The 12,990-nt window shown below is 49.3% G+C and overlaps 1 protein-coding gene across 1 annotated transcript in view; it reads right to left on the bottom strand.

The window, feature by feature from the left end:
- ITGA2B (integrin subunit alpha 2b) overlaps positions 1-8,281 on the bottom strand; it is a 320,876-nt gene extending 312,595 nt beyond the window's left edge. Inside the window, exon 1 of the mRNA XM_086923897.1 lies at positions 8,059-8,281. Coding sequence (XP_086780023.1) covers positions 8,059-8,228 — 170 coding nt within the window. The 5' untranslated portion in view covers positions 8,229-8,281. The remainder of the gene's footprint in view (positions 1-8,058) is intronic.
- Positions 8,282-12,990: the final 4,709 nt, after the last annotated feature.

Here is a 12,990-nt window from a genome sequence, read left to right as displayed (position 1 = left end):
AGAGAGCTTTGTGGAGGGAGTAAGACTTGGATTAAAACCTGGGATGACGAGGCTGGGCTCATAACAGTAGTATCTGAGTGGAACAGTGGTGTCACAGCAGGAGCATGCACACTGGCAGGCAGGATCTATCCATGTTGAGGCAGAAGAAAGCAAAAGCACACATTCGAAAGGACAATCTGAAATTCTGGAGGAAAGGGTATTATTTGATGAGGAATAAGGTGTTTGTCAGAAAACACTTCTCAGGATAGCAACGGGTAGGTGTGAGGGAGAGCAAAGAGCAGTTAAAGGACTTAAGCGGTCTAAACCATGGACATTCCAAGACGAGAAGAAACATACAAAGGGTCCAAACCAGAGAGAGATTCTGAGGAAGAGAGGAGCAAAAGAGACCCAAGGCACAGTGAGAGACTATGGGACAGGGAGAGACATGCACAAGATCAAACCACAGAAAGGCTCCAGGATAGAGAAAGAGACGCAGTGAGTGGCCCAAACCACAGAGAAAGAAGCAGAAAAGACACAAGCAATGAGAGAACATCAAGTAAACTAAGAGGTACAAGACGAGCACACACGGACAGACACCATGACCGGGGGAGACTCAAAAGGGGTCCAAGCCACAGAGACGTTGAGGCAAAGACAGCAGCGTACGAGATACAAGACATAGAGCTGACCAACCCACTGATGTGCCAGAGACACCAAGAGGGAAGACACAAGCACACACCGCCCCCGCAAGCACTGACTCGTAACGGTGACACCGACCCCGTGCTCCTGGCCCCAAGTACTCACGATAGTGATGCTGGCCTTCAGATATAAACTGTTCCCTCTCACTGGGCCGGCGGGCAGGCAGTCTGTCTGTCACTCTCTCCGAGGCGGCTGCCAGGCTTTCGCTCCTGTGCCTTTAGGGAGGGCTAGAGGAATAACCTTGGCACCAGCGCTACAGGGCTCTACGCCGATTCTCTCACCGAGGCCAGGCAGGTGAACAGAAGCAATGGGTGCAGTAAATCTGGCTGACGCCATTGTTTACATTGTCTGTGGCTCCGGATTCACTGAGTGGATTTTCTGCGGATTGTTACCTAGCGGGGAGCGCTTGGCGCTGGGTTGAAAGAAGGCAGTATAGACAACATTACTAAATTGGGTCAACCCCTGTTTTTGTAACAATTGGGTTGAAAGAAGGGGCTTTGGAATTCCAAGAATAGCGAAAGCGGAGGTGCCCAGGGGGAGCCTTCAGGGAGCCTGAGTCGGAGAGCCGTGTGCGAGGGAGGGCGTGGGGATGAGCACGTCCTGGTCGGGTGACTCCAGAGACACAGAGTGCAGCTGAGGGACACTTGATCTGGATGGGAGAGTCGGGGTACAGTTAAGCATGAGCGAATTTTGCGGATCTCGCGTTCGCGAATTTTGCGGATTTGCGGATTCGCAATCCGCAAAATCCGCGAATTCCCGCGAATTTGCGGATTTTTTTTTTTTTTTTGTTCGCCCGTGTTTCTGCCAGTTCGCGAGGGTTTTGTACACTTTCGCAAATTGCGAACTTACCTGTCGGGTCGCAAGTTTCGCGAACTTGTTGTTTCTACGTGTCCAGCCTGTTTGGGACACTCTTCTTCATCACTGCCACTCTCTGTCACCACTGCCACTCTCTGACTACTCATGCCACCCTCTGGCCCACCCATGCCACCCTCTGTTTCATCACCACACCCTCTGGTTGTCCAGTGTACATTATTTTCGGCAAAGCAAAGCACACCTTCCCTGCCTCAAGTGACCTGAATTAATTTGGGGCTGATTCATGTGTCACAGAATATTTTTTTAGCTGGCACCTGCTTCCTTAGTGCGCCCTGATTAGTGATCTTTTGCACTTGCTAAGTGCTTTCATTGTTGCAAAATTAGTTACAACACCTGCCCTGCCCCAACTGACAATAATGAATTAGGGGCTGATTAATGGATTTTAACTTCCAGCCTGGCTCCTGCTTGTCTCCCTTAGCTGTAATTCAGGACCTTTGTGGCATATGTGTAACTATTCTGAGGTTCAGAGCAGGGTCACATACTAGTTTCAACTGGCAACTGAACTCTGGAGGGGCCCCTCAGGAAGCACTCCAGGAAATGGCTACTAATGATGAGCCTGAACTTTTGAACCTGGTAAGTAGTTACTTTCAGTTTTGCTAAGATCGTATTTCTGCAATTTTGCACTTATTCGCGGGGCGCGAACTCACGCGAACAGTGCGAGCAGTGCGAGCAAAATCCGCTGCTCGCGGATTTGCGGATTTTGCGGGAAATTCGCAAATCTCGCGGATTGCGGATTTCCCGAAAATCCGCAAAATCCGCGAGCGGAACGGATTTTCCGCCCACGCCTAGGTACAGTGCCAGCCAATGCAGCAGTGCCACCAGAAACCGAGCTGGCATTGGCACGGCTCCATGAGGGTTCAATGAGCGCATGTGCCAAGATTCGAGACTGGCCGTCTTGGCAGTCCAGGGTTATGTACATTGGCACGGTTTTGTTGACCTGGTAACTAAAGATTTTAGGCGCGGGGAGACAGCAGAGCTTTCCCACTGCGCTCAGGGGTGAGGTGCTGAGCTAGAGAGGGGCTCGAGCTGGGAAGTGATGCTGAGATGGGGGAGTGATTCACAGGAGGCTGAGTTCTGCAGGGTGTACACTGTTCAAGTGGCAGGCAGAGAGTTAGGAAGTTGGTCGAATAGAGGAATATTGCTGAGCTAAGTGTCTGGGGAGGGGTACAGTCCTGTGGGTACATGTGGGTGAACCGAAACATATAGAGGGGAAGCTGGACCAGGGCCTGCCGGACTATGAGAGCTCGTACACGAGCCTAGCCCTAAAACTATTTGACATGTAAATCATGCAAAAAACTTCGGGTAAAAATATGATAACTTCTCTTCACAGTGTATTTTTATACCAAGCGGTAGCGTTTCAATGTAGCACATTATTTTTTTGCACTGCATTACTAATTAAAGAAGAGGTGGGAAGAGACGGGGAAGGAGGAGGAAACCAGGGGAGGGATCGTGAAAGAGCCCGGTCCTTTTCAGACTGGGGGCGTGTTTTTTCATGATGACATCACAGCGCGAAAGAAACGAAAAAACACGCCCCCCCAATCTGAAAAAGACAAGTCTTAAACGGAGTGACCCCCCTCTCCTCCAATGGCTGGCCAGCATTTACGAGGCCAGCCAATGGAGAAGTGGGGCGGGTTCAAGCCCCCTAACTAAAATTCATTAAATTTTCGGACCGAACTGCGCAAGCCCAGCCCACGGTCCTCGACCTAAAAAGGAGATTGAAATTACTGCTGTGGAGGTTAGAGGGAACTCTGAGGCACAGCTGTGAGAGTTAAAGATGGTGAACCAAAAAGATATGGTATGATACCATCGAGGTAAAAATAACAAAGCCCGGCTAGGGCTCAGTGCCTGTTCTGAAGTACTTAAAGGCCTTTGTCTGTACCTCAGCTTTTTGTCATTTAATAACTGCACACGGTCGGTAATGGGTACACCACTGACATTTGTTATCAGTACACTGAGTAAAATATTAATGTTTACTAAAATAGGCATATCTGCTTTAAAAAGCCTTCTGGCATTTAATTTATCTTGCAATTATTGTAGATTTGTTAACCTTAGTGATGTAATTCATATTAAGTCATCAGGGACAGTGGGCATATGGCATCATTTCCTAAGAAGACATCGGATTAGGTTATGTCACTTCCTGTAAAGTCATAGACGTCAAAAGATGTAGGATGCTTCTTTCGCTACCCCTGGCATTTTGGTGAATCGGCCGCAATGCTTCAGAAGTCTAAGGCTTATTGGGTACAGATCAGAAATACCAACCAGGTGGGTCTTTGGGGGAGAAGAAGCCCCGGGTGGAGAAGATGCCACGGGTATTCACAGCCAGAATGTTCCATTTCACAGTGCAGTCAAAAGACAGCCAGCGAAAATTTGAATAAAGAGACGACTAATGAGACAGGGACAGAATCGAACGGGATGAAAACTAGAAAAAAGAAAACAGACTGGGCAATGAGGAAACGAGAAGTAAAGGGTAAGATCGACTGGAGTAAAATGGGCAGAGGGATTAACAAAATAGGGGAAGGAAAGAGAAAATGGGAGTAGTAAAGAGAAAACGGGCATAGGAAAGAGAATATTGGGATGGGAAAGTAACAGGATAGGATACGGAATTACAAGTTGAGAGTTTTATAACAGGAGAGCAAAACAAGTAGTAGCAAAGCCAATAGGCCTAGTGTAGGTCACCAGCCTTTTGACTTTGTCATTGATTTCGTTTTGTCATGGTTTAAACAAAACGTTGTTGTTTGGGGAAGCTGCCAGGTCCTTGTCGATCTAAAAAAACACATTGGCTAAAAGCAAAAATTTGTTTTGAGGGTTTCAAAACACACACATTGCCATAGTAGTCCGTGGTACTAAAGGGGACTTCTTTGTGGATGTGCTCCTGTGGCAGGGTAGTGGGCCATCACTCACAGTGAAGTTAGCCAATAGCTGAAGTGGGCTGACCCAATGCCCCATGCTGCAGTGGGCACAACAAGAATGCGAATGACGCAATAACAGACCAGTGGATGAACAGTGCTGGCTGGAATCCCTAATACATAAGAATATTACTCCTACTATCTAAGTAAAATCTAAAGGTTTGGGCTAATGCCAGAACGACAGATCAAAAAATGTTTTGGCTAATGCCAAACGTAATAAGTAGTAGCAGGAAGACACTGGTAAAAGTGGGAGGATAATTTGCAGAATGGAGAGATACACAGGAGTGGAAACGACAAAATCATTGAGAGACAACTATAAGGAAGGAAAAAACTAGGGACGATGAGAGAACCCATGATAAGGAAAGAACACTATGGGAAGGGGAAAGAAAACTTGGGCAGTGGACGGGAACAAATTATAGAAAGGATAAGGACACACAGGAAGTGGATAAAAAACTGTGGAAGGGTAGATCCATCTGCTCGTGAAACACTGATATTACCAAGACCACTACATATGAAGCTGTTAAAGATGATAACTTTAGTTTAGCAGATGGATTCACAGTGACAGTAACGCCTCAGCTGAGCTGTCTATTAGCAGAGCATCCACTGGTAGAGGACAAATGGCATTCGAATCCCCGGCAGAGCGTGTCTTTCGACTGACTCTGCACCGAATCTTGCAGCCTATCAGAGCAGGCACCAGCCTGCCAAGAAACCTGATTATCTAACTAAGGAATCCTCATCTATCATAGTGACTCCTGCCCCCACAGAACCCATCCTCACCCATGGAAGCAACACGGCAGGCAGGCCGAGTGTTCAGTTTAATATTGTTTTGATTCAGCATCTCTGCCCTGTGTGTGCCAAAATCCCGGTTTAAATGCCTTGTAAATGCGGAGTTACGTAGTGATTGATCCTTGCAGACACCACCTGACCATCACTCCCGGCGCTGGCAGAGCAGGTCATTGTAAGGGGATATGCCCAGGAACACATAATGCGTCAGGACAGAAGGCAGAAGACTCCAGGATTCAAGGTTCCCCGGTAAGCAGTTTAGCGCTAGACGAGTTGTGATAACGTCCCTCGGCGCTTTGGAGAACGGATAAAGCCGGAGGCCCCGTGTCTCACACTTCTTCTGGAACCGTAGCACTGCCTTCAATTGGCGTGAGTGTTCAGCCCCTCCCAGCCTCTGCTCTACAACACTTTATGCTGAAAAGTGATGGGTTTTGCGCATCAAATACTCTGTCCATCATCATGTATGCGGTTATTCGTCTCAGCCCTCTGCCCCAATTCCCCTGTCACCTTCACGCTTCTCTTACAAGGAGGAGGCACTGATCCATAAACAGGGTCCACTGTTGGCTCCAGTGTCCCAGGCAGGGGCTTTCAGTGTACAACCCAGTGTACCCGTGTGCTTTGGTGCAATGGAATCTATGTAAGTGATGATACGTCCACTCCCACAATGCACGTGAAAGGGAATGGACGAGGAGTTCACATCACATCACACTTGATGTCATGGAGCCGGATACGCGCAGCACTGAAGCTGGTTAAATTCAGGCAGGTAAATACAGGTGACTGGACAAGTACATAGATGGTTCTTAAGGGGTTGGAAGGCAGTGTGGCCGAGTACCGTCCTGCAAACTGACATTCCACCTGCTTTCATTAAAGTCAGGCACGCGCCATGTTTCTGCCAGCTGTCCCCCCCTTGGCTCGCAAGAACCCTTAGACTGATGGCCTAACAGATTTGGGCCTCAGGTGTAGGTACTTAGGAAGCTTCTCCCTATTTAGTGGGGCCGTTCTGATTACTTTTTCCCCAATCATGATCTCTGGTTAAGGCCTGTTGGTCCCAACCAGACAAAAATAAACCTAACCCCCACACCCTAAGAGAAGATGCCAAGGGTGTCAAATCCCAGGCTTGCGGGTCATTAGTTTACTGTTTTTTTTAATATACTACACTTTGAGAGTGTGATTATTTTTGTTTTAAGTTAGCTGAGTGACCCCATGAATGATGTCAGCTTAGCTAACCAGCAGATGCACAGGGCCTTCGGCAGAGCCATGGTGGCTTCTCTGAAGAGAGAGAATCCCTTTGGGAATTTATAGCATAAACCACACCAATCTTAATTTTTCACATAACCCAAACACAACTGATACAAACTCACTCAACCAATAGGAGCTCCCAATATTAGCCAATTGATCAAAATGTAAGAAGTATTTTCATTTATTTATACCTTCCAAATTCATGGTATAATTAAAATCACAACAAAATACAGGTTATAAATTCATTTGTTAAAAAAACAAAACAAAAAGTGTGTGACAAATCAATGTCCATGTGCAATTAAAAACTTAATGATACACAATCTCAAAAACATTAATGTTTCCAAAGGAACCATATATCTATAAAAGTGACCAAGAAGCGACGCGTTTCGGTGGTCTCACAGGTCCAACCACCTTCGTCAGGCTTTAAAATATGACACAATTGACATCACAGCACTTTCAACATCTATAAAACACAAAACATATATATGTTTACATCTATACACAATCCAATATGATCATATTCATAGATAAGAAATATACACAATACATTTTAGAATCATTATTTCATCAATATCACAGAGCTTCATAAGCACTGATTATCAAAAGATATACATTAGAAAAGTATAAAACCGATACATTGTGATCAATGGACTAAATAATTTACCCATGCTCCTACATACCACATTCACACATCAGAGCTTTATATGTGCCCACTGATTGACTATCAACTCTTCAAATGTAGCAGGTCTCTCTTAGCCATGCCACCATGCACTCAAAAGATATGAGCAACATAATCCAATGCCACTAGCTGACAGCTGCTTTATTCCTTCAGGTGTCTGATGGCTGTTAACTGATTCTTTTGGGGACCCATCTGCAGGTTAGAACCCACTTGTACAAAGGGACATCCAGACCTCCTTACAGTATCTGAGTAGAGGGATAATGGGTTAAATGGATAAACCATTTATTGGGGGCTCCTCTCTAAGTACACCCCACTCGCTGTAAGGGATAAATGCCCTGAAGTTATCTAACATGTAATCTTATGTCAGTCACAATACCTGCAAAGGATGTGTACCCCCATCATACAAAACTGTCCCTCTTTCCTGATACATCAAGTCTCATATTTGCATTATGGATTTAGTGAAAAATTAAGATTGGTGTGGTATATGCTATAAATTCCCAAAGGGATTCTCTTTTTTCAGACATTGTGTCAAGTGGAGTCCTGTCCCTTTGGTAGAGTGGGACCCCTCTCTTGTGTGTTTTGGCTTCTCTGAAGAGAACGGGGATCTCAGCCAGGCAGGCAGAGCTCTCTGAATACCCAGGGTCCACCCTGAGGAACCAGGCCTCTGCCCGCTGAGCCGGCCTCTCCCCAGGTGCTAGCAGAGCCGCGGGCCCCAGGGTGCCCCTGGTGCTAGCAGAGCCGCGGGCTCCGGGGTGCCCCTGGTGCTCGCAGAGCCGCGGGCCCCGGGGTGCCCCTGGTGCTAACAGAGCTGGGGGGCCCGGGGTGCCCCTCTGGTGCTCGCAGAGCCGAGGGCCCCGGAGTGCCCCTGGTGCTCGCAGAGCCGAGGGCCCTGGGGTGCCTTACCTGCCGTCGCTGGCCCGGTAGAAGTCCAGGGAGAAGCCGAAGTAGCTGCCCTGAGGCCCGGAGTACACCTGGGCGTGTTCCACCGCTAGATTCAAGGCGAGGGCCACGCGGGCCTGCAGGAAGCAGAGAAGGAGCGGACGGAGAGGTGAGGACCTCCCGGTGGCAGCCATGCTTGTCCGGGCAGTGCCAGGCGCGGATCTGAGGGCTCTCTTCCTAAGGGGTGACTGAAGGGCCGTGGCCCGGATCCAGCAGACCAGGCATGACCAGCTTCCGGCTCCACTCTGTTCTGGGGACTTCTATCAGACAGGAGGGAGGAAGCGCTGCTTATCACAAGGACCACAGGCGTCCGCGGCCTGGAGTAAAGCATCCAACGCGGCGGAGGGGATGGAAGAAAAGCGCCCTGGTTGAAGCTGGGGGGGGGTTCTGTGCCCTCTCAGCCGAGCTATGATCTGCAACCCTAGCCCTGTATAGAGCAGGCTGACAAAACACCCACAGCCTGGGCCTTCGCCCCCAGGCACTGAAGACACAATCAGTGCTTCGTGGGCAGGGCCGTACCTACAGGGGGTGATTGGAGTGTCACAACCCCCTACAAATGTGACCTGGAGTAGAGTTGGTACAAGGGCTTTCTGTCGGCTATGATGAAGTGTCTGTCGGATTTTACCTGGGATTTTTACATGTCAGCACTCCAAAAAACATAAAACACACACTCTGTCTCTCACCTCTCTCTTTAGAAGGCCTTCAAAAATGTTGATTAGTTTGAATCATGTGTTTTAAGTGCCCACCTGTCTCGTTCCACTGCCTGTAAGTCCCCTCATTCATTTCTTGCTTCTCCTAGAATGTTTTATCAAGATATCCCAGCGTGGCCATTGGGAAGTCTGAAGCTCACCCCCACTCCGCCCCCCAAAAATATTATTGACCGAGCTAAGCCCCTGTTCATTTGTGCAGGTGATAGGCACAACGCTCATTTGTTTAGAGACTGCAACATATGTTTTTTTAATCAAACTGTCACCCAGTGCATGGCAGAGAAAGGTTGAAATGGACAAAGAAAAAGGAAGGGGAAGGAAAACAATGACAAATGTAGAAAGCAGGGATGAAATGAACCTGCAAAGACCAAGATGAAGAGGCCGGTAAGTGTAAGGTGGCGGGAGAAAGAGGCAAGAGGCAGAACTATGACAGGGCAACGCAGGGTTTTTGCAATGCCAGCATTAGGGGCTACGCCAGCGGCTCCTGAAAGCTCATGTGGCCCCTGCGTTCTTTTAAAGAAATGAAGCATCGTTCACGGCCCACTTACAAACTGCAGTAGCTCACAGCTGAGAACACCGAGGAGCCGGGAGTCAGATGCGTTACTAGAAAATGCTCAGGCTACGAGGATGCACACCCATAGGTTACTGTCTCCAGAATAGACTGCAATGCAAGCCTCATTGCAAACTCCATCAGGATAGCTGAGTGGCTTCCGTGCCTGCTGCAAATATATTTGGCCAACTTACTGATAGCTGCTTGATTCCAGCAAAGCCTTTTTAATTTCAAAGTTGATAAATATTGAGGGGCAGATTTACATGCCCCTTGCGCCACATTTACGCCGCCATTGCGTCACTTCTGTGACGCATCAGCGGCGTAAACTATGCACCATGTTGCGCCATATTTACAACGTGACACATCTAGGGATATGTGTCACGTTGTAAAGCCCTGCGCCACATGAAACCGGCGTAAGGTTTCATGTGGGCGTTCCGGCGCAGGGTGGGCGTTCCCTCGCAGATACACCTCGTAAAAGTGATGCAGTGAAATCTACAAGATTTCACTGAGTCACTTTTACGGCCACGCTGCGTCAAAACCTTGTGCCTGCTTGTAGCAGGCATAAGGAGTGACACAGCCTGTTAGGCATAGGGCGCCCCAAGCCATGATGGAGCCGTGTCGCGCTTGCGACGTGACTCCAGCAATGCGCCGCCTTTACGCCGGGGGATGTGACACGCATCTGCACATCCATGCGCCACGGCGCGCCGCATTGTAAGTGCGGCGCATCAGTGGTGGCGCACGGGTGGTTTTGCGTGTCGCAAGTGTTGTGCCGCATCCCTGCTGATTTGCAGAGATGCGCCAGACCTTGTAAATCTGCCCCTAAGTTATAAAGGGCGCGATAACTAGAAAGCGCCAAGAGTCAGTCTAACTTACAGTGTGTGCTATATAAACTTTTCTTATGTTTACATTATTATTATTCCTGGCTGTATGAGCACCGCGTTCCATGAGCTCTAGGAGAGCATAAAAAAGCTGCTTATATCACCGTGATGCTTAAGTAGTGCTTTAACAGCAAAACATGCTTTATTGACTGAAATGAACCTCCCTCGACCTATTTCATGGCCCGTTTTAGGGCTGTTCTCGTGCTGGGCTGCAGATAGAGATCTTTCTCTTGTAGATGGTTCACGCCGTTGTCTGAAGCCCCACTGTTGCTACCACTAGGGAAGAACTTTTAAAAAGGCTGGAGGACAGCTTCCACTATGCTTGGCTGCTGGAAACATTGCAACTGCAGAGAGCCACGGCCCAGAACAGGACCTCTGCGGGGGTGAAAGTCATCTCTGCACAATACCGAGTACAGATTGGAGCAGGAAGAATGCACCCCATTTTACCAGCCTTAAAATCCGAATTAAACTGATTTAAATCTGTGTGGAGCAGGTTTCCCGGTGGTTTCCACTCTGCGCAGTTAATAGCGGGTCTGGTGTCCCACACCCAGATTTATTTGACACGGAAACAACGCACTTAATTACATCAGCCAGAGGACCCAACCTGTGAAATCGACAAATCCCTAAAGAGGAGCTCGTGATTGAAGAACAAAACAAGCATTTACAATGCAATGGTTTCGCCTTTGGAAAAGTTTGAGCTATTGGCATTGTAAATGACAAAATTTGTATTTATGTGTTGGTTTTGAAAACAGATAAATAAATGGCATTGTCATTTACATTGCCATTAGCTTAATCTCTCGCAAATGTGAGACCTATTGTACCCTACGGACGAGCTCAGCAGACAGCAATTACTACCACACACACCCAGAGCCACACACACACATAGCCACACACACACACACCCAGAGCCAGCCACACACACCCAGAGCCACACACACACACACCCAGAGCCACACACACACACACCCAGAGCCACACACACACACCCCCAAAGCTACACACACACACCCAGAGCCACACACACCCAGAGCCACACACACACACACCCAGAGCCACAAACACACACACACACAGAGCCACACACACACACACACCCAGAGCCACACACACACACACACACACACACAGAGCCACACACACACACACACACACCCAGAGCCACACACACACACACACACACACACACACCCAGAGCCACACACACACACCCAGAGCCACACACACACACAGCCACACACACACACACACACACCCAGAGCCACACACACACACACACACACACACACACCCAGAGCCACACACACAGCCAGAGCCACACACACACCCACCCAGAGCCACACCCACCCACCCAGAGCCACACACACCCACCCAGAGCCACACACACTCAGGGGGCAGGAAAGCAAGCACAGCGAGGGGGCAGGGAAGCAAGCACAGCGAGGGGGCAGGGAAGCAAGCACAGCGAGGGGGCAGGGAAGGAAGCACAGCAAGGGGGCAGGGAAGCAAGCACAGCGAGGGGGCAGGGAAGCAAGCACAGCGAGGGGGCAGGGAAGCAAGCACAGCCAGGTGGCAGGGAAGCAAGCACAGCCAGGTTGCAGGGGAGCAAGCACAGCCAGGGGAAGGGGAACCAGGGGGCGGGGGAGCAAGCACAGCCAGGGGGGCGGGGAAGCAAGCACAGCCAGGGGTCAGGGAAGCAAGCACAGGCAGGGAAGCAAGCACAGCCAGGGGGCAGGGAAGCAAGCACAGCCAGGGGGCAGGGAAGCAAGCATAGCCATGTTTTCAGTGCTTGGCTATTCTGAACAAACCATTGGTATCCGGCCTGCCACTCAAACGAAAACAACTCCCAGAATACCTTAAATAGCTAAATGAAACCTCAGAAGTAGAAACATTATGTCCTGACTACACGAGAGTAGCTGCAATTGTAACTGCGAGGGACAAATACCACCTGAACCACACAGCGCGGATCCCTTACAAAACGACAAAGTTAAATTGCCCCTGTCCAACTACCTTGCCAAGTAGCGATATTTGCTTAAAATGTTGAAAGTGACTTTGCATGTCAGAGTGTATTGCTCAGTATCTAAATATAAAAATACAAGCACGCAGATGTAAGCACATAGGCTCTGGGCAAGAGCTCGCTTAATCTTCGTGACGGCGCCTTGACAGCGCAACAGACCTCCACGGCTACTACTTACACACAGGTACTACTCACTGGACACGTGGTCCCAGTACCTGTGCCTCACAGCGCAACAGCACCTCCACGGCTACGACTTACTCACGGGCACTACTCACAGGACACAGGACATGTGGCTCACAGCACGGGCGCTCTAAGCTCCTACTCACGGTGCGTGCATTTGCACAACCACTGCAGAGAGCCAAAAGCACCGGCCACAGTACGCGCTGAGCCCACACAGACACTTCTTACAGCCCCGACACTGGCCTCAGCACGCAAGCACAGCTGCCGCTCCCAGCACGGCCAGGACTGCCCAGACACTGCTCCCAGCACAGACCTCTGAGGCCGATACCTCTGCAGGAGTACGGAGCCCCGCATGCACGTATACTGCTGGAAGCACAGACGTCACTCACAGCAGCAACTTACAGCATTTACACGTGCTCAGACCCTTTTTTGTACATACAGAATCTTACCACAGACGACCCTTTTTAGACACTTCTCTGCACGAGCAGGGAGTGTGCCGACTCCTCTATGTGCACAGACGCCTACCTACCTCTCCGGGCACAGACTTGTCTCTCAGCAAGGATCCCTCGG

Source organism: Lissotriton vulgaris, chromosome 5 (genome assembly GCF_964263255.1).
Source record: "Lissotriton vulgaris chromosome 5, aLisVul1.2, whole genome shotgun sequence".
Taxonomy (NCBI): Eukaryota; Metazoa; Chordata; class Amphibia; order Caudata; family Salamandridae; genus Lissotriton; species Lissotriton vulgaris.
This window is presented reverse-complemented; position numbering and strand designations above follow the sequence as displayed.